Source organism: Mauremys reevesii, linkage group 11 (genome assembly GCF_016161935.1).
Source record: "Mauremys reevesii isolate NIE-2019 linkage group 11, ASM1616193v1, whole genome shotgun sequence".
In the NCBI taxonomy this organism is placed as follows: domain Eukaryota; kingdom Metazoa; phylum Chordata; order Testudines; family Geoemydidae; genus Mauremys; species Mauremys reevesii.
Genome location: NC_052633.1, coordinates 19,568,795 through 19,591,587, shown reverse-complemented (window position 1 = coordinate 19,591,587; position 22,793 = coordinate 19,568,795). Strand labels below are relative to the sequence as shown.

The 22,793-nt window shown below is 39.6% G+C and overlaps 1 protein-coding gene across 1 annotated transcript in view; it reads left to right on the top strand.

Annotated features, from left to right (window-relative positions):
- The window catches only part of FAM117B (family with sequence similarity 117 member B), an 81,599-nt gene that overhangs the window by 12,748 nt on the left and 46,058 nt on the right, over positions 1–22,793 (top strand). The window contains 1 exon segment of the mRNA XM_039495932.1: positions 17,609–17,760. Within this exon segment, the coding sequence (XP_039351866.1) occupies positions 17,609–17,760 (152 nt within the window).

Below are 22,793 nucleotides of genomic sequence, written 5' to 3'. Positions count from 1 at the left end.
GCTAAATAGATTGAGGCCCATGGTAAGGCATGTTTTCCAATCCTTCTATCATTTTTGTGGCTCTTTTCTGAACCCTCTCCAATTTATCAACATCCTCCTTGAATTGTAGTCTTCAGATCTGGACACAGTAGCCCAGTAGACATTGCCAAATACAGAGGTAATATAATATATCTCTAGACCGACTCAATATTCCCATATGTTTGGGAATCATGTTAGTTCTTTTTTTGCCACAGCATCACACAGGGACCTTGTGTTCAGCTGACTTTCTACGTAAGTCCTTTTCAGAGTAACTGCTGTCCAGGATAGAGTTACCCCATCATGTAAGTAAGGCCTACATTCTTTGTTCTTAGATGTATAATTTTGTGTATATTGTTTGCTTGTGCCCAGCCTAGCAAGTGATCCAGATTGCTCTGTATCAGTGACTTGCCCTCTTTATTTACCATTCACCCAGTCTTGGTGTTATCTGCAAATTTTATCAGTAATGATTTTGTTTTCCTCCAGGTTATTGGTGATGTTTCTTGGCCCTAAGCTATTTAACAGTCCTTGCAGGATACCAATAGAAACACACCTTCTCAGTGATTCTCTGTTTACAATTAAATTTTGAGACCTATCGGTTGTTAGCCAGTTTTTAATCCATTTAATGTGTGCCATGTTGATGTTTGTATCATTCTAGTTTTCTTGATCAAAATATCATGCAGTATATAGTCAAATACATTACAAAAACCTGTATTACGTCAGTGCTATTGTCTTTATAAACCAATCTTGTAATCGCGTCAAAAAATCTAATTTGTTTGACAGGCTCTATTTTCAATAAAACCGCATTGTTTGGCATTCACTGTTCTTGTCCTCCTTTAATTCTTTGTTAATAAAGTCCCATATCAGTCATTCCATTATTTTGCCTCTGATCAATGTCAGGCTGACAGGCCTATAATTACTTGGGTCACCTTTTTATTCCTTTAAATACTGGCACAACATTAACTTATTCTAGTCCGCTGGAACTTCCCCAGTGTTCCAAGACCTATTTAAAATCAGTAGGAATAGTTTAGATTGCTCCTCAGTCGGCTCTTTTAAAACTCTCAGATGCAAGTTATTGAGACCCACTGATTTATTACTGGGTGGAAAGTATTTCATTACGATAAGACTATATCTGGCATTTTTCCAAAATACAGAAGAGAAATATTTGTTAAGCACTTTTGCCTTTTCTGCATTGTTATTGGTCAATTTACAAGATGGAAATGGTAGATTTGTCAGTACCATTGTTAGGATTCCTTTTGTTCACTATATACTGAAAAACAAAAACTGCGTATTGCCCTTAACGCCATATAGTTTTCTTTGTGTCCTTTTGCTTCCCTTATTAATTTTCTACAATTCTTAGTTTCTTATTTATATTCACTACTATCAACTTCCCCTTTTTTCCTTTTTTTTTTTAGATAGCTGTTTCCACCTTCCCTCTAAGTTAGGTGGTTGTTTTAACAAATACTGTCCCTTAGGTGTGGGGTTGTGGACTTTTGGGCATCTAGTAAAACATTCTTAAACAATTCCCAGTTATTATTCATGTTTTTCTGTTGAAATTATTTCTATCCACTGATTTGGCTCAGAATCTTCACCTTTGTGAAATTCGTTCTTTCTAAAGCACCAGTTATGTTACTCATTTGGGCTTTATTTTGTTTGCACACAAGAAATTTAAGCAAGTAAGGCAACACTAATTATTTAGCTTTGTGATCGGTTCCTCTTTATCTGCCAAGACAAGGTCTAGTATAGAATTCTCCTGTGTTGGATACAACACTCTCTTTGAGTTAAGAAACTGCCACCCATATAATTTTTAGAAATCATGAGGATGTTATGGTTCTGAGACCTCCAGCCTATGTCACTCCACTGAAGTGCTCTGTGATAACACAGCTTTTTTTCCATACACATTATAGATAAGTGCTTAAGGAGCTGTTCACTTTGTCTTCAAGGATGGGTGTTTGTTATGCTCTCCAGACTACTGAGCTGTGTCTAGAGGTATGTTTACACTGCAATAAAAGACCTGCAGCCCCAAGTCTCAGAGCCTGCGTCAGCTGACTTGGGCTGTGGGGCTAAAAATAGCAGTGTAGATGTTTTGGGCTCAGGCTAGAGCCTTGGCTCTCAGACCCTGTGAGGAAAGGGGTGGGTCTGAAGAGCCTGGATTCTAGCCTGAGCCCAAATGTCTACACTACAATTTTATAGCCCTGTGAGCCTGATTCAGCTGACCTGGGCCAGTATTGGCAGTGATGTGGGTCTTCTTTTTCAGTGTAAACATATCCTAAATTACTTGGCTTGGAACCACCTCTTGCCTGTGTACCCAGGGACCTTGGGAGCCTGTATCTGACTTCAGAAGATTCTCCCTGATCTCCATGCATTCTAGCTTGGTAGTCTATACTTTTGTCTCCACTACTTTTTTGCTCTAAGCAGGATTCAGTCTTTTGCTCTCCAAGTGCTGCTGCTTGGAATAGCTAGGATTTTTCATTGTAATTAAATTAACTTCCCCTTGTGGGGAAAGTTGCAGGACAAGAGGCAACTGGAAGCAAGCCCAGCATGATAGAGACTGGAAAAAAAGGTTGAGAGTAGCTGGCTTCAGTGTAATACTGGATTCCTTGCCATCTTGAAAAATGCCAAATTATGTAGCCACAGAATCAGTCCTTAGGGCACTGACAGATTGAATAGGACAAGTAACACTGTGGGTATGCCTGCGCTATGTGCCCCTGGAACCAGAGAGTTTTGAAAGCAGTGTCTGTTGGTCCGCATTTGCACCCTAGCTCCCCTTGTATCTCCGACCAAGAAGATAAAAGGCAGGGCAGACTGACCACTTCTCCAGTTCCCTATCACAGCCACACGGTTTGTGTTGGAACCTCCAGTGTCCAAAGCTTTCGCTTTATTCCTTTTTCTGTGAACATATATGTAGACATCTGTAAATAGCATTTAGAGTTTTATTGATCGTTTTTAGAGTTAGCTGTCTACACCTGACCCCATCCCCAGGCATCTTTTGGGGGTTGTGTACCACTTTTTTTCAACAACTGAGGTGCAATAACAACGGACATATGGATATTGAACATCATCCATTCCGGCTATACAATAGCATACTTCCCTACACCCTTCAAAACTTCCTTTCTCAGCCCTTTCGGGCACTACTCTCACAAGAAGATTCTCAAATGAGAAGTAGAATCCCTCTTACAGTGGGGCCCAATAGGGCGAGTTCCTCTTCAGTGGAAAGGGAGGGGTTTTTACTCAATTTAATTTCCAATACCAGAAAAGGTGGCCAGTTGGAGACCAGTTTTTGGTTTTTGCCATCTCAACTGTTTTGTTTGCAAAGTCAAGTTTCACATGGTCACATTGGCATCTGTAATTCCATCCTTGGAAAAAGACGTGGTTTACAGCTCTTGACGTGAAGGATGCCTACTTTCACATGGATGTTCATCCCACTCACAGATTCTTTCTCAGATTCATGCTGGACTCTGATCCCTTTCAATACAAAGGGCTCCCTATTGGCATTGCTACTGCCTGTAGGGTCTTTACCAAGGTGTTCTCTGTAGTAGCAGCCTATATCCGATGCTGTGGTTTCACGGTCTTCCCCTAACTTGATGATTGGCTCCTTGTTGCCAAGTCATACCAAGAAGCTTATGCATCAACTTTGACAATGCTGCAACTTCTCTTTGGGGGTCAGCGTAAGCACCAAAAAGTTCATCCTCACTCCTATGCAGACTAGTTTGAATTCAGTCACATAAAGGGCTTACCTGCAAAGGGACAGGTTTCGTACTATGAATGATCTCATAGACCAAATCATAAGCAGTCCTTGAGTACCTATCAAGATTTCTCACTCTCCTAGGTCATATGGCTTCGTTCATTTATGTCACACCATATGCCTGGCTCCACCTTCAGTGCTTACAGGTGTGGCTTCAAACTGTGTACTCACCAAACCAGCAGTCCATGAACACCATAGTGACCGTTCCCGCCAAAGTGATGTGATATCCCTGTCAGGTATGCGTGGGCGTTCTCTTCTATGCCTCCTCACTGGACAGCATGGCCATTACAGATGCTTCATGGCAAATCAGGGCAGAAAAGACTCAGCCGTAAACATTTGTCTTGGATGTTCTACCCTGCTGCCTCCCACAAGGGAATTCTCTCTTAAGGGAAGAAGCCCAGCACTCCAAATCAGAGACATAGATAATTAAAATATATTGAGGGGGGGGGAAACAGAGGATAGACTTTCAGTCAAGAGCATACTGAGTATTGTAAACTATTCTTATGACAACCACAGATGCCCAAGGCAACATATAACTATATCTTTCCTCTGTGGGAAAGTGTAAAGTGGGATAGGTTTTTCCTGCCACACCTAAGACTTCTAAAGAATTGGGTTGTAATTTCTTCTTGCTGCTGTGGGTCACCATGTCCTAATGTCCAGATTATTGTTCCCAGCTTCTTCTGCAGGTTGCTAGGCCCTTGCCACCCCCTCCACCTCTTTCCCCTTGCAGATTGCTATGGAATGAGGAGAGGGACAGCAGCCCAGATGTAGAAGAATAGGCAGGCTTTTAGAGGCCTTTTGGTCCCCAATTTCTGTCATCCCTTCCTTCCCCAAGCCACTGTTTTGTAAGGCTCAAAGGTTCCTCAGTGTACACCAGTCAAAATTTATTCTGGCATCACTAACAAAGATAAATATGCCTGTTTCCTTGGTGGTCAGGGACTTGTCACTTCTAACTGGGAGGTTTTGTTGTGTTTTTTAAGACCTTAGAGAGTGGCCCTTTTGCTATACAGGCTGTTCAAAGGTAGCCAAGCCTGGACAGGCATCATCTCAGCCCTCTCCTTCGGATGTGACCACTCTCAGAGCCAACAACAGAAAGAAAGAAACCAAAATGAACTTGTCATCTGAATATAAGTGCCCCCTGCATGCTTTCACAAGCAATACTAATATGGGTAGGGAGCATTGCAAGGTATGGTTCCTCTCAGACTTACTTTTTTTAAAGTGCTCTTTTTTTTGAGGACGAGTGGGAGTCAGGGCATGCGCATAGTCATCCTAGCTCTCCCATGATTGGGAGCAATGGAACCTATCCCGTTCTTACAGAGGAAATAAGGCATTTACTCCTTATTGTTTCTAGTCCAATAAAAGTTGGCTACAGAGCAGTTGTAGAACAGCTTGTATCTATGAAGATCTATGAAGGAAAAAAAAAATCAAGACAGCTTTTCAAATGTATACTAGCTGCCATCAACATACAGGGCTTCATGATACACAAGTATATTTGAAAGATACTTATCTCCATCTCCCAATTTGACAGTTTCACAGATGGCTTCCTATACTTTGCTGTTAGAGCACAATTGTACCAGTACAGGTACTTGCCTTGAGGTTTAGCAACAGCCATGCAAGCGTGTATGAAAGTGTTAATAGTAGCTCTCAGATGGGGGGGGGGGGCATGTCTATCCCATGTTGGGCAACCTCTTTAGCGAAGCCTCATACAGTGGCAGGGTCATAGATTGCACCTTTTGAGTTAAGGAGCTGCAGAGCCACAGTTTTGTAAAAAATGGGGAATGTCAGTTAACACCATCTCAGTGGATTCCCCATCTTTGAGTGGAGCTGGATACCGTCCTCCCCAATCCAGTGTCTAATAGCAGGTACAATTACAGTGCTCAGCTCCTGTGAATCTTTACAAGACATCTTGTGGAGTGGAGAACAGAGTCTCTTAATTTCAGGATATACATTGTCAAACTGCCAAGTTTTGAAGACCCCCCAGTGGTAAGTCATGATGACACAGTGGGGTCTCCTGTCATTGCCAGTTTTTAAAAAAAAAAATTGAGTTAGTGCCCTCAAGTTGTTACAACACAACAGGGTTTCACTGCTGCTCATCTAGTATCTTTAGTGTACTTTGGTGCTGTACTAACTCGTACCTTGTATAATCCACAAACCAATGGTTTGTGTTGATATGTCCAGTTAGGGATGATGTCAAATATTTCATTAACTCTCCAACACACATAGAGAAGCAAAGGTACTTAATATTGCCGATACGCTGTTTAAATAAATCCTTTCTGCAGACAATTCACTCCCATGAAATCAATTTGGTCTCAGGAATTCCTTTCTCTCTCCTACTGGGGCACTTACGTTCAGCCTTGTAATGACCACTGATATACATACACCGCTACCCCAATGTAACACTGTCCTTGGGAGCCAAAAAATCTTACTGCGTTATGGGTGAAACCGCGTTATATCGAACTTGCTTTGATCCACTGGAGGGCGCAGCCCCCCCCCCGAGCGCTGTTTTACCGCGTTATATCCGAATTTGCGTTATATCGAGGTAGAGGTGTATTTAAAGTTGTTAAAGTGTAAGCTGAAGCAGAAAAGATAATCCAGGTAAGTAAGTTAGTCACAGTCACTGGGTAAGTTTTTATATGTTCAGATAGAACAGACATAACAATAGGGAAATCAGCTTGGTGTAAAACTGAACAGGTACTCAGTTCACTGCTACTTTCAGTGGTTTTTAGCTTTTGAAGTGGATGCAGTTCCTCTCACCAACCTTAAAATAGATCTGAGCTGGAATCTTGATAAAATGGTTGAGTCCTTCTTGCTTGACGGGCTACCTAGCCTCAGCTAGAATCCCAACTGTACTCATCCCCCCCCCCCCCCCAAGTCAGAAAACTCAATGAAGCTAATTTCATTTTTGTTTATAACTTCATTATCAGGTTCCATGCCACAAAGTGTTCAGGGTAATGCATATTTTTTTAAAAAACTTTTTAAAATTGGTATTAAAACAAAAAATCTGGTTTCTTTGGGATTTATAAAACTTGCCTTTGTAAAGTGTACATTTTGGGCATGCTCCTACCAGAGGACAGAATTTTGGACTATTAGAAACAAAAGAACCAAATGGTCCTCACCTAAATGTTTCTTCTACACTACACAATTGGTGAAAGATATTGACATCCAAAATAAAGGACCATATATGTATTTTTTTTTCTCATGAGGTCCATTACATTCAAGAGAACCAGAATCAAAGATTTCCCTTTTGTGCCTTTTATTTTTTTTCATTGAAACAACTTTGGTTTGGAGTATACTAAGATCATCAATCTTCAAACTATATTTTCATGTTTACAATAATAATTATATTTTTCTTTAAATGTTCCCTCTGTTTCCCCTACACTGTTGTGAATTTGAAGTTTCAGGTTTGCTTTAACTTCATTGTGTGATGTCCCTATAGGGAGGAAACCTTCCCTCTCGTTTTCTTTCTCCCCTCCTCTTCCCCCTACCCCCGCCCTCCCCAGGAGATAGCTTGAATTAGACTCCCTATGGGAGTCATTGTTCGTTCTTTATGAAAGAATTCATGAAATACCCATCATTTGCAGTGATGGGTCTAAATTCTAGAACTTTTAAAGTACTTTTACTTAAAAATTAGTTTAGGGATCTAAAATTTGTTACTCTAGCTTTGTTCTGTTAAGTTACAGTTATGTTAGGCTCCTTGCCTGCCTCAAAATATGTATGTACACATAATGAAAGAGAGTACTTGCTTTTCCCTATAGACCTACACAACATCCTGTGCGCTCTATTGATACTTTTTTAATTTTTATTATTGTTTTTTGCTTTTCTTAATTGAAAATTAGTTGCAGGAACGCCTTGTTGGAAAACAGATTTAGTTGTGGGAGGTGGAAGGGTTGATAATTAGGCTAATAAAAACAGATCTAATACTCTTTTCGTTGGAACAGCTCTATTGTTTTTCGTCAGCACAGCTGTTGTAATTGTTGTCTTGATGGAAGTGGATCTCTTGTATGTAGGTCACATCAAGGGAAACTAGCAGATGAGCACTTGGTGCAAGTAATATAGCATGAGTAGAGGAAAATACTACAATGAGAACACCATGAATAGTTGACTGAAATGGAAATTTGCATTTTGAAACAAGCAGAGGAGTTAAATGGTAGACTTGCCTGATTGTAGTAAGGCAGGATTTAATAATTTGGTGAGTGTCGGTCTATTCTTAAGAGTAGACGTCTGAGTGATTATTAAAACTGTATTTCAATGTCAACTCCATTCCATCCCATCTAACTAACAATTTAATAAAATTCAACATTGTGGTATATTTAGGGGCAATAGAAGTCTAGGGAAATATTCACACTAACTGTTTTTAGGATCTGATATGCATCTCTAATAAAATTTAGACAACTGCTTAGCTTGGATTTAAATAACTAACAAAATAATTATTTCAATTATCATTTAGTTTATTATAGTGTTTGGAGGTGGGGTGGGTGTATCAGTGGTGGTTTCCAGTGCTTTCTTTTGAAGCAGTTATTTATTTTACTAGTAAGGTAACTGACCAAACTTGGATTGCTAATTTTTAGCTCTCTTTGGCTTTCTCCTCTTATAGAGGACCTTATTGAAGAGGAAGAAAAGCTTTGAAAAATATTTTGATCTTTATTTAGATATGAATGTGATAGCCATTTCTCTGATTAAAAACATGACATTTCTTATCACTTCAGAGGCAAATGTAACCTCTCTAATAAAGAGTTGTACATGAATGTGTATTCTAGTCCACTGTTGACCAAAGATGATGCTTTTTTTTACCTTGTGCTATAATGTTAAATGTAACTAACCAGTTTGATAGTACAGAGAGCCAGATTGAATGAACAACTATTACGTGTTTTCTTTGAGAATCACCTAATGCAGTGGTTCTCAACCAGGGGTTTGGGGCCCACTTGGGGCGGAGGGGAAAGATTTCAGGGAGTCCACCAAGCAGGGCCAGCAGTAAACTTGCTGGGGTTCAGGGCAGAAAGCTGAAGCCCTACTACATTGAGCTGAAGGCAGGGGCCCTGAGCCCTGCCACTTGGGGCTGAAGCCAAAGCCTGAGTAATGTAGCTTCTCTGGGGCCACTGTGGCATGGGGCCCCAGGCAATTTCCCTGCTTGCTATCCTGTAACACCACCCCTGGCTTTTATATGCAGAAAACCAGTTATTGGGACACAGGTGGGCCATGGAGTTTTTATAGTATGTTGGACGGGGGTAAGCAAGGAGGGGCTCAGAAAGAAAAAGTTTGAGAACCCCTGACTTAATGTAGGCTTGAATGCAGAAAGTGATTCAGATTGGCCCCCTCAACAGTGATGATCCTATGTGGGATGGTAATGTGAGGAGTGTTGGGGCCAAATATGCCTGCAATTTAATTTTGATTGTATTTTTGGGTCCACCCTGGCCCTAACATGGAGCACAGTGACACCGTGGAGACTCGTGCTGTGGTTAAGCCTTGCTGGACACAAATCTTGTCTAAATGGTGGTTGGCGTATGCTGTTGGCAGCAATTTTGTGTATGATCCTGAGGAGTCTGACAAGGCTGCTAGTCTGACCACGTGTTAACATGCCAATTCCCTGTAGTATGTGATGTGGAGAGTACTGGAAAGAACCTTTTTGATGATTCAGCTTCTCTTCTACAGAATACAGAACCATATTACTATGCAAAACACTAGTGTGGTGCATAGTAATATTTAGTGAATTTGTTTGATACAGAAAAATCCTCTTCAAACCCTTACATCCATGTGGGATTTTGTTTTTTTTTGTTTTAAGGCAATTTGTCTTTGGGACATATTCAGGACAGACCTTCTCTAGGTTTTATTGAATGTCATTAAGAATAAACCACTGGTGGAGTTGGAGGTTCCTGAACTGATATGTGCACCATAGTTAGAAGGCTAATCACATGAAGCTAGTTTTCATTTTCGATTGCTAAATTATAGCATTTTTAGCTGGGTGTTTTTTTATTTTTATTTTTTTATTATTTTAGTGCACACACACTCCTGATATTTTCCATGCAAGCAATTGTTGCTGTAGTAACAATGGAATGTTATCTGATTGTCTCATGGACTGCCTCTCCTCCCAACTGCAATGTTCCTACTAAAATGTGGTCTAGCTACAGAAAACTTCGAGGACCCCAGCTGTCATAGCTGATAGGATATTTCTGATTTTAAACAATTGATCATACATTTTCTTGTTTACTCAACAAAATGAAGAGCTTCAGAATAGCATAGGATATATTTTGTAGCAATTTACTTAAGTCAAACCGACAGTAGTTTTGGCACATGACTGCATGTTACTGGAAGTTATATGGATTTTTTCTCAAGTATTGGAAGGCTTTTATTCAGTAATCAGCTTGTAAACAATTCATAGTATATTTCTTCCCCTATCAGTAAGTCTGCCATACCAATTTTCTAATTCTCATCATTTGAAAATATATATGACAAGTTTTAAAAGTCTAAAATTCATAAGAATAAAAAGCAAAACTATTTTGTTATTCCAAAGATTCTTTTATATTGCTGTTCTCCAATAAGGACAGTGTTTAACTTGGCCATGTTAGGTATCTGTAGAATTTCTGTGTTGGTCTTTTTTGTTTATTTTTTCCTTTCATTTATTAAATGTAACACTCTAACGTGGTACACTTAATGTATTTTTGTTTGTGGCCAAGTTCAAGTTGCTACATTTAACAAAAGTTGTTGGAATTTCTTGAGAATTAAGTGCTTATTCTTGCAACATTAATTTTGCATTAACAAGGTTTTTTTGCATTTAATACTAAGTATTTAAGTATTTAATACTAAGTTGTGTATATGAAACAGAACTTTATAAAGTATAATTCTCTACTGAGTAAGAATTCATTTGAAAACATTACAAGCTACTGAGTGAGGTTGTGGAAGCCCTGCCATTGGGGGTTTTTAAGAACAGGTTAGACAAAAATCTATCATGGATAGTCTAGGTATACTTAATCCTGCTTCAGCTTGGAGGGATGGGACTAGATGACCTCTTGAGGTCCCTTCCAGCTATAGATTTCTATGATTCTGTTGTTGTTGTTTACTTGGGAAGTCTTATACAAAGACTGGAAAACTTGGTCCCTTGCACTAAAGAGATTATATATTGAAAACTAGAGATCAGACAAAAACACATTGAGAGACCAGATGATAGTTCAGAGTTAACTTTTTATATATAAAATTTTGGGTGGTGCTGGCCTGTTTTAAAAGGGATTAATGTTTGTAGGCTCCACAAGCGGATTTTGGAGAGGAATTTGAAGTAAGAGGGTGTGTGCCTGTCACTGTAGGATGGGGTGGTTTATTCTTGGTAGTACATAAAAGTACAGTGCACCAAGAAAAATCATATTTGACTACATAGTTTTGTGAGAATTTTTAAATTGTGGTTGTGGAACTGAAACAGCCAGCTGTGGAATTCAGAAATAATGATGGTCAGTTTTTCCCTTTAAGTGTTTAAAAAAAAAATTGAGGTACTACTGTTATTAATAAACTCTTTTTCTTGTCATCAGATCTCTTCCTAGAAATAGTTTTAGTATATAAAGTGTGTATTAATAACAAATATAATGAAGCTAATGTTTATTTCAATGCTATATTTTAAGATAAATTTCAAAGTAGTCTTTTCAAAAGTGTTGCAAGTATAGCTGTGCTTGTAAGGCTTCTCTCACCTTTCGCAATTAGAAGAATTTCAGATTTAAATGTCGGTGTCCAAGTTTACACTGGTATTTGTTTGTACATTTGTTAGTGTTGACTTTAATTAGCCACTGTCCTGGCTAAATGCGAAGTAACAATATTTAAAGTTTTTAGAGACCCTGTCAGCTACAACACTGTTAGATGCTTGAAATTAAGTCTCTTTTCACTAATGTCCCTCCTCACTCATTCTTAACAGACTGACTTGCAATTATGTTGCCTTTAAGGGTATGTCTAAACAGCAGTTAGGAGGGGCAGTTGCAAGGTTTGTCGGCATATCTGAACTAGCTTTGATTTGATCTAGCTTGCTAAAAAAGGAGTGTAGCCATGGCAGCACAAGTGGTAGTGTGGGTTAGCCATCCAAGAACAATCCTGCCTGTTACCTTAGGTATGTATTTGGGTGGCTAGCATATACCACTGCCCAAACTGTTGCAGCTATGCTGTTAATTTTAGCAAGGTAGCTCAATTAAAATTAGCTCAGGTAGGCCTACATGTGCTGTGTCAATTGCAATTAATACAACACCCTAAAAATGTAGATTTTAGGGTGTGTCCTCTGCCCAGCAACTTAGGCCAATATCAGTCAATAACTTTACAGTTGCACATAAATTTGTATGAGGAATATTGCTGGTAATATGGCTACCTTTTTCATATAATCACTTCTATCTTGGTACAGGCAGGAGGAATATAGGCCTCTGCCTCCATCTTTTCTCTTCTCCTGTTGCTTCTCTTCTTGTCCCCTGTGTTCTAACCATTCACCTTGCCCCTTTGCGTTCCCTTACAGATAGGCTTAATGTGGGAATTACTGGACAAAATTTTATGGCCTTTGTTACACAGAGTCAACTCAATGATGTAGGTTGACCTTTCCACTTTAACCTTGTGTTTTCTTACATGCTGCAGCCTAACTTGGAACAACCTCTTTCTTTGTGTCTTGCAGACATCCTCACTTTCCTTCATATCCCTCCTTAAAATTCCCTATTTTTGCCTTGCTTTCTATGAACTTCAGTTCATGTGCTACCTATTTTTTCATTTCCACAGTCACAAATTGCTACTTAAAAATAGAATTTGTATGAATCACTCACTGTACAACTTCAGTTATTTTTGATTTAACCCATATTCCTCCTTTCCTGTGTTACTTTCATGTTCTACATTAGTCTAATTTAAATCTTTTGGCTCTTTGGGGTTGGGATTCTTTTTTTTTTGGGGGGGGGGGTCTCTAGAATGCTGTTGGAAGCTGTCTCTACACAAATATTTTATTTAAAATTAGGACTGTGAAGAGATTTAACAAATTAATTTCAATCACAATTAATCGCACTGGTCAACAATAGAACACCATTTATTTTAAATATTTTTGGATGTTTTCTACATTTTCAAATATATTAATTTCAATTACAACATAGAATACAATGTGTACAGTGTTCACTTTATTTTTATTACAAATATTTGCACTGTAAAAAACCAAAAAAGTTGTATTTTTCAGTTCACCTCATACAAGTACTGTAGTGCAATCTCTTTATCATGAAAGTTGAACTTACAAATGTAAAATTATGTAAAAAAAAAACAAAAATAGAAAATAAAACAATGTAAACTTAGACCCCTACAAGTCACTCTCTCTCAGTCTCAGCCATCACTCAGACAAACAAGGTTGGCTACAATTTGCAGGAGATAATGCTGCGTGCTTCTTGTTTACAATGTTGCCTAAAAGTGAGAACAGGCATTTGAATGGTACTGTTGTAGCTGGCGTCGCAAGATTTTTACATGCCAGATGTGCTAAAGATTCATATGTTCCTTTATGCTTAAACCACCATTCCAGAGGACATGCTTCCATGCTGATGATGGGTTCTGCTTGATAACAATCCAAAGCAGTGCGGACTGACACATGTTCATTTTCATCATCTCAGTCAGATGCCACCAGCAGAAGTTTGATTTTCTTTTTTGGTGTTTGGGTTCTCTAGTTTCTGCATTAGGGTATTGCTCTTTTAAGATTTCTAAAAGCATGCTCCACACTTCGTCCCTCTCAGATTTTGGACAGCACTTCAGATTCTTAAACCTTGGTTCTGGTGCTGTAGCTATATTTGGAAATCTCACATCGGTACATTCTTTGCGTTTTGTCAAATTTGCTGTGAAAGTGTTCTTAAAATGAACATGTGCTGGGTCATCATCCAAGACTGCTATAACATTAAATATATGCAGAATGCAGGTAAAACAGAGCAGGAGACATGCAATTCTCTCCCCAAGGAGTACAGTCAAAAATTTAATCAGCACATTTTTTTAACGAGCATCATCAGCATGGAAGCATGTCTTCTGGAATGGTGGCTGAAGCATGAAGGGGCATATGAATGTTTAGCATATCTGGCATGTAAATACCTTCCAACGCCGGCTACAAAAGTGCCATGCGAATGCCTGTTCTCACTTTCAGGTGACATTGTAAATAAGAAGTAGGCAGAAGTATCTCCCGTCAATGTAAACAAACTTGTTTGTCTTAGCAATTGGCTGAACAAGAAGTAGGACTGAGTGGAATTGTAAGCTCTGAAGTTTTACATTGTTTGTTTTATTTTTGAGTGAAGTTATGTAACCAAAAAAATCTGCATTTGTAAATTACACTTTCATGATAGAGATTGCACTTCAGTACTTGCATGAGGTGAATTGAAAAATACTATTTCATTTATCATTTTTACACTGCATATATTTGTAATAAAAAAAATAAAATGAGCACTGTGCCCTTTGTATTCTGTGTTGTAATTGAAATCAATATTGATAATATAGAAAAACATCCAAAAATATTTAATAAATTTCAATTGGTATTCTATTGTTATAAGTGCAGTTAATCGCGATTAATGTTTCTGAGTTAATCGCGTGAGTTAACTTCGATTTAATTGACAGCTCTACTTAAAATAAATATTAACCAGTTTGAAAATATTTTGGTAAATTTCACGCAAACTGTATATGATGGCAGATCATTCTGGATGTAATATAGAAGAGGAAACGGTTACTTTTTAAAATTTATTTCAATGCTTTGTTTCTCAAATTAGACTAGCAAAATTAATTATTACTATATGTCCCTTTCGAGATTTCTCCTGTAGCATACCTTGGAGTGATACCAAATTGGGGTAACTGATGAACTCTTTCCATTTATGTAATGTGTCCTTAAGAGAAGAGTAGGCGAGAGAAATAAATTGTCATTGTCATCAGACTTCCTTTTTTTTGTTTATAATTTTTTTTTTTTAAAAAGGAAAGAAACCTTAAGGGGGGATGGAATGCTTGTGCAAATACTTGAAATCTGCTCTCAAATCTATGCTGCTAAATTTTGATTTTCTACTTCACTCACAGAATAAAGACAGTAAATTAGCAATAAATTGTCCTGCACTCAGGTTATTTCTTTCAAGGTTTCCAACAAGCTTTTCTCATGTAAATCTCCCTGAGTAACTTCTACAGACTATTTGGTGCATTTTGAGCATACTTTTGAACTATAGCTCTTAATATGTATCAAGTCACAAATAAAGATGTTATGGCCAAGGCTACGTTTTAGTCACAGGTATTTTTTAGTAAAAGTCATGGACAGGTCATGGGCGATAAACAAAAATTCATGGGCCTGTAACCTGTCCATGACTTTTACTAAAAATACCCGCCATTACTAAAACTTGGAGGGTTGGGGAAGGGGGCAGTCCAGGGGCTCTGCAGGTGCTGGGGGGCGGGGCATGGCGGGATGCAGCATGTGGCCTGGCAACCCCACTGGTGCTGGGTGAGGGAGGGCTGGCAGGGGTTCCCCACCTGGCTCCGCATCCCCGCAGCTCCTAGGTGGTGGAGTGCATGGGCTCCTCCACTGCTCCCACCACAAGCGCTGGCTGCTGCAGCTCCCATCAGCCAGGAACTGCAGCCAGTGGGGATGGGGCCTGCAGGCAGCGCAGAGACCGCCTCCACCACCTAGAAGCTGCAGGGCGGCCGCACCCCCCCTGCACTCTCCAAACTCCTGTCCCTTACCCTGAGCCCCCTCCCACACACCCAGACTGCTGCTGATGGCCCAGGGGCTGCTGCAGAGGTCACGGAAAGTCACAGAATCTGTGACCTCTGTGACAGACTCATAGCCTTAGTTATGGCATTTTTTAGTTTTGAAGTGCCATGTTTTTGAGATATAAAACATACATGTAGGCCACTTAAAGCTTTTAAAGATTATATGGTACTTCCCTCAAGAGTAATAAAACTTTACAGATGGGTAATGTGAGATTAAGTGACTCAGTCAAGGCAACACAGCAGGTCCATGGCCAACCGGGATTAGAACCCAATCCTGTTCCCATTGAAATAAAAAAAAAAAAGTTTTGCTATTGAGTTCAATGGGAACAGGCTTTGACATTTGGAGAGGAAAGAACAAAACCACTCAAGCAAGGGCCATGTTGCTTATACCACAGGTATCAAAGGCTGCTGACTCATGTGAGAAAGTCAGCAGACATCTGATCTTTGTCCATTGCAAGGGAGAAGTCAGTCTTCAATGAGGCTAGAACAGTTTCTGTACCATATCCAACTCATAAGTCCATCTGTAAAGGATCGAGGAAATATGAAGGCTTCAGATTACCTTAAAGTCCTCAGTCCTTTGGTTAGAATGGTCCCATCAGTATATGTTCATAGTCCAGAGGCTGGAGCAGGAGTCAAAACCACTGTTTAAACACCTTCCATCTGTCCCACCCCCTTCCCTCTTGAGGACTCTCGACCAATTTAACAGCAGAATGCATATGCTAACAAATTTAAACAAAGCCTTTGTTTAAGTTTGTTAACATATGTATTGTGCTGTTAAACCTATATAAAGAATGACTGTCCTCCCTAGTCGCATTCTGCTCTTTTAAGGAGCAGAGTGCAGCTCCACTCCCCCCTCTGGAGGGGGAAAGGCTAGCCTCCCCAAGTGTTTCTGGTACCCTGTACCCACTAAAAATCTCTTGCCGGTACTGCATATTGGAGCGTACCAGTCTACTTGCACTCCTGAGTATTCCTTCCCCACCATCCACCTGATGGCTTGTTAATCTCCCACAAGTAGGAATGCACAGAGGCCATCCAAGAAGAAAAAGGTTACTTATCAGTAACTACTGTTCTTTGGGAACTACCTCTGTGTAGTCACACTATCCACACACCTACCCCCTACTTAGGATTTCTATGAAAAATCAGGTTTCTCTTCTTAAAGAGAAGGAACTGAGGTGTTTGGGAGGGTGCACCCCTTTGTATAGAGTAGGGTGAGGACTTCACTTATGCATCAGAATGCTCATGTACACACACATCCTTCCCTCCTGTACTGCTTTTCAGTGCTGTTTCACAACTTGACTCTGAATTCCACAAGTCTGAATGCACAGTGGTGCCTCTCTAAGAACAAGCTATTGGTAACCTGTCTTTCTGAGACTACCCCATTTATTTTCAGTATGGAGGGCAAGCATTCCATGCATCATTTTAAAACCATATTCTAGGTAGATCACATTTTGAGTCTAAATTACTTGTTCTTCCAATATTAAGAAAACAAATATAAATATTTTGCATACTGAAATGTCTAGCAGCTAAACTATTAACTCTTTATCTTTACGTCTATGAAGTGTCTCATTCTGAACTCTGATCGTGTGCACTTTTTCTTTTTTTTCTTTTTTTGGGCTAGGTTACCATATGCGTAGTCCAAAGTCATTAGCAGCCTTATGCATAGCTGTCCATCAGGATGGCTGTTTTTTGCTTAGTAGTATAAGCTCAGTTTTGTTGATCATTGTGGAAATAAACTATGCAGTAGTTGGCATATGGATCAACAGTCTGGGCTTTAAAAATAAATCCAGTATTAAATTGGGCATAAATTTTGGTAGTACTTAAAAGTCACAGCAAAAAAACAACAAAAACCGCCCTAATAATATTGGTAATTGCTTTGTTCTGTGCTTTTATAGGGAAACTCTGCTCTCATGAAATGTGTTTTCAATGTAATCATGGGGCAAAGTTTAAAAGAACAACAACAAAAAGCAAATTCTGAGCTTAATTTCCAAGTGGTGTCTCATAGCTCCTATGGTATTACATTTTGTGCGTGTGCATTCTGTACTGAATACATAACAATTCTGTTTCCAGTATGGCTAATTGAAAATTTGCTTTATTGAATTTTACACCCACACTTCACTTGTGAAATCTTATTGTTTTTATTTTTTCTAGTTGACAAATCACGACCACCTTCATCAAGCCCTTCCAGTATAATTCGCCGCACTTCCTCACTGGATACACTTGCTGCTCCCTACCTCGCTGGACAATGGCCTCGTGATAATCATGGACAGGCTGCTCCCTGTATGAGGGACAAAGCCACGCAGGTAAGACAGTTTTGTTAGGTGTGTATCTTTTTTTTTTTTCTTCCTGTATACATTCACCTTCCAAGCTCATTTCTTTGGAATTTTTCTTCCCTTCCCAAATTCCTGGAGAGAGTTTGTTTTTCTATTTATTCCCAAATTCTTTGCACCCTTACACGTCCCCCCCCCCAAAAAAAAGGGGGGGGGCAGAAGAGACAAGATCTACCTCTGTTGTCACTCATTTAAAGTCAGAAAGGCACTAGTGCATCATGCATCTAAACTTGTTTTTTATTGCTCAAACTTCAAGTGCAGATTAGAGGACCACATTGGTGGTGGTAATATTTAAACTATTACATGGGTATTATTGCATGACATTTTATTTGTATAGCTCCTTAATTATAGAGGCAGCTAGTATAGAGTATAGTATAGAGGCACAACACTTTCCATTATCAGGCATTCTTGTGACTTTTTGCCTTTGAGAAGCATTAACTCCTTTATGGTTGGCAGCAGGCCTTTGATGCTCAGCAAAGAGAAACCTCTTAGGTTATGGAAGTGCCTTTTCTTTTGTTCTGTGAAATTCTAAGGAGATTTAGCTGAATTGCAAAATATTTAAAATCACCATATTTGAACACTTGCTTGCTTGTGTGGGAGTAAGTGCCTGAGGAACCCTGGTCTGGGAATCTGTAGAGAGCATCAGAATCCTTCACTGCTCTGAAAATGATCACTGCTGCTTGTCTGTTAAGGAAGAAGGCAACCATTTTTTATAATATTTAGAGTATGACATAGAATGAGAATTATTTTCTCTGGCTTTTCCTTCAGAATTTGTAGTGATTTGTACACCAAACCATTTAAAAAACATGTAACAAAATATAAAAGCGTGATCCAGTCTTTTGCTACTGACTTCACACTGTGATGAATTCAAACCAACCTGTAAAAGTTGACTGTCAGCTTCTGTACTGAACACAGCATTCAAAAATACTTGCATTTAGACGTAGGGAGTTGCTTAATTTTGTAATTGTTAAACATTTTGGCATATTTCTATGTTCTTTATAGCAAGAAATGGAAAGCAGCATCCTCTGATCGCACACACACGCACCCCCCAACTTTAAAAACCTCCTACTCTCATCTGATCTTAGAAGAATATATAGAATTGTCATCCCTCCCTGCTTTCTTCCACCCCTTCTCCTAGCCAAATGATCAAGGCAGGAAAGTAACTTAGAACATTACTAAGTTTAAACATACTATTTTACCTTTTACAGTTTCCAAACTTAACATCCCCTTAAAATTTCTTTACGTATTAGCCCCCTTGAAAATACTACCGTGGAGTGCCAACACTCTGTTGTGGGATTCAGTGGTGGGCATATTCTCTCAGCATAGCATATGCTGGGATATCATAATTGAGTAGGAACTGGTGTCTAGGTGTCAAAGTCTTGACAAAAGAGAAGTATATTTTGGGGGGTAAAAAACTTGGTCGTTTGAGTGGTTTCAGCTCATTTATCGCTTGCAACAGAGATGTAGAGTTTTTGTTTTAATGTAGAACATAAGAAACTATTCTCCAATTGCTCACACATAAATCAAAATTTTATTTCATCTAGCCAGTTAGCCTCATGCTTACAGCAAGTATATCTTGATTGTACTTTCCTTGAATGCTTTTCCCTTGAGTGCACTTGGTGCAATGAATCTTCAAAACCATGCTGTGTAAAAGTGTTGGTTTGTCAAGACACAAAATAGATACATTCTGTTCTCTCTATAATGCTTCATTATTAGTAAAAGCTGGAGGCCTTATTGGCTAGTGCATTTAGCAGAACCATGTAAGCAATATCATCTGAGTGTTGGTTTTGACGTCTAAGATCCTTTATAGCTTAGGATCTGGCTACTTGAAATTCTCTATCTGTCTGTGTCTGTCTCTGCAGAAATGCTACATCTGTAGTTAGCTGGATTTGGATCACCCTTGGCTCAAAAAAGAGGAAGGTGTTCTTCTTTGAGTGGCTCTGCTCCCTCTAATGGGTATTGCAAAGAAGCTTCTCAAAGCAATATCCATGAGACCACTCCCCCTCTTACCCTTCTCCTCAATGTCACCAAATGTTCTGGGGGCAAGGATGTATAAGAGTGCGCAGTGCCCTCTATCATGTCAGCCATTGTGCTATATAAGAACGGCCATATTGGGTCAGACCAAAGGTCTGTCTAGCCCAGTATCCTGTCTTCTGACAGTGGCCAATGCCAGGCTCCCCAGAGGGAATGAACAGAACATTCCCTCCCTCCCATTCCCAGCTTCTGGCAAACAGAGGTTAGGGACACCATCCCTGCGCATCCTGGCTAATAACCATTAATGGACCTATGCTCCTTGAATTTATCTAGGTGTTTGGGTTTTTTTAACCCTGCTATAGTCTGTGCTAGACTGAAGTGGACCACTCTGGTCTGTTCGGATCCAAGATTTTTCTCCATTCTTTGCTAATCATTTAGGATGGTTGTAGTTTAGTGCTGAGTATGGACAATTAACTTAAATTAGTAGTTCAGTTCCAGGTTATGATGGAACTGAAGAAAAAGAAGAAACCAGGGTTCAAGAGATGTGCCTCATGCCTAGCTGTCTTCCCAGTGTTGGGTTACCATGTTAGGTGCCTGAAGTGCTCAGGGAGTACCATTTTTCTTCTGGATGTTCTGTCGGCCGGATTTTCATACCCAGAGCTTGCAAGGAGAGGCAGAACAGGTTGCAAGTGCTTTTCCTTGAGTCTTGCATCCTCTGGATCCAATGTCTAAGGGCTTATCTTCACTACAGCTGCTGGTTGATACAAGCTATGCAATTTGAGTTATGTTGGTAGCGTAACTCAAGTCGATGTAGCTTAGATCTATCACAGGGTCCACACTATGCTATGTCGACGGGAGAGGCTTTCCTGCCAACATTGCTTCCTCCTTTCGTTGAGGTGGAGTACAGAAATCGATGGGAGAGCATTCTCCCATTGATTGAGCGTGTCTTCACTAGATCCGCTAAATCGATGCCACTGCATCGATTGCAGCAGTGCTGATTTAGCTGTGTAGTGAAGACAAGCCCTGAGAGGCCAGTTTTGGCTACTGTAACTTCCTCCAGCAAGCCAAAGCACCTTAAAGCTTCTAGGAAATCAGAACCCTCATTGGGTAAAGCTCCTGATCCCACTGCTCAAGCAGTCATGTCTTTAAAGGTACTGTTATTGATAGGGAAGGGCGGACTGCCTATTACATAACTGAGAGCCATGTTGTGGACTCAAGCTGTGTTGGTTCCAAAGAGGAAGACACAGAAAAAGACAGCCACTGTTAGCAGTGCCAGATCCTGCATGTCTGATTTGTCAGATCATTCTGATTCCGACAGGGCCTCTACAGCTCCAAAACCAAGTCTGGTTCCATTTTCATATTTGAGAACCAAAGGGGTGGATTTGAATATTTCACTAGATCCAGTGCCATCTAGGTCTTTGGTTCTGGCTTCAAACCCTGCTCTATTCCTGGGTTCCTCTTTGGATCCAAAGAGGACCTTTACTTTAGTGGCTGATGTATGCTGTTTTGCTTCTGAGCATTCCTCACGTCTGAGTGAGAAACAAAGGGTCTTGTGGAAGAATTACAAAGAAAACCTATTAAAACAATAAAAGCATCTACACCAGAGGTGGCCAATCTGAGCCTGAGAAGGAGCCAGAATTTACCAATGGACATTGCCAAAGAGTAACAGAAATATTTAATGATTATATACATGTGTGTGTGTGTGTGTGTGTGTATGTATATATATATATATATATATGTGTGTGTGTGTATGTATGTGTATATATATATATATATATATATGTGTATGTGTGTGTATATATATATATGTATGTATGTGTGTATGCGCACACACATAATCATACAATTCGATAATGTATGTATATTATGCATTTATAATGTATAGTTAATAATAACAACTTGTCTTAACCTTTTACTTAGTGGGACTTCTGGCATTCTTTGCTTTCAACAAAGCAAAGTTTGGTTTGTGTTCAGTTGTGCTCACATGCAGCAGTTCTCTTAAGTGGCTATCTGTCAAAACGGATCAGTGCTTGGATTTCACATGTTGAGAAAACCGACTCACGGAGATAGGTTGAGGCAAACATTGAGATTAATTTTAGGGCTGAACTTCTGATGTTGGGGTATTTATCCTTTGGTACAGATTTCCAGAAAGTAAGGATCCCCTCTGTCTTCTGAACAGATTTCAATCTGTCATCTTCCAAAAGTTCTATTATTTCCCTCTGGGATATTGCTTCATCAGTGACTAAAGAGGGATTCAGACAATTGGCTTCAGCACCAAAAGGGTCAATCAGAAATCTGATTTGAGGTCTTTTCCACTGTAAAACTTGGAATCTTTCCTCAAAACTGTCCTTAGGCTCTTTAATCATGCTCACATCTAGTTGTGCTCCATTTTAGAGATTCTGCTGCATCTTCTTTTGCTTTGGCTTGAAGTTGTGACATTGAGGGAAAGTGTCAGCTCTCTCTCAAGCATTTGTCTGTGAAATAGCTGCAGTTTGTTCATGAACGCAAATACACTTTGCACTAGATCAGACGGCAACCGGAATTTTCTTTGTAAGTCCAGGTTTATCCAAATGCAGCAGCATGTCCGCAAGAAATGCCAAAGCTAGAACCCACCCAGGATCTGTAAGCTCAGGGTGTATTCTGTGCTTTTTCTCCATAAACAATTTTACTGGTTCCAGGAGCTCCAAAAAAGGGAAATAACTTTACCTCTCGAGAGTCCTCGAACTGCACAGTGAAATGGCAAATTGGCAGGGAAGTCGTCTTCATCCAGATCTTTTGATTAGATTTTGAAATTGTCTGTGATTGAGTGCATTTGGGCAAATGAAATTCACAATGTGCAAGACAGGTTTCATGACGTGATCAAATTTGAGATTTTTAGATTCCAGTTGCTCCTGATAAATAATACAGTGAAATGGCCAAAATTCAGGAAAGCTCTCGTCAGACTTACAAAGCCCTACTAATCCATTCACAGATCCCCACATGGATGGAGCCCCATCCGTTGCAATGACAGTGAGCTTCTGTAAAGGGAAGTG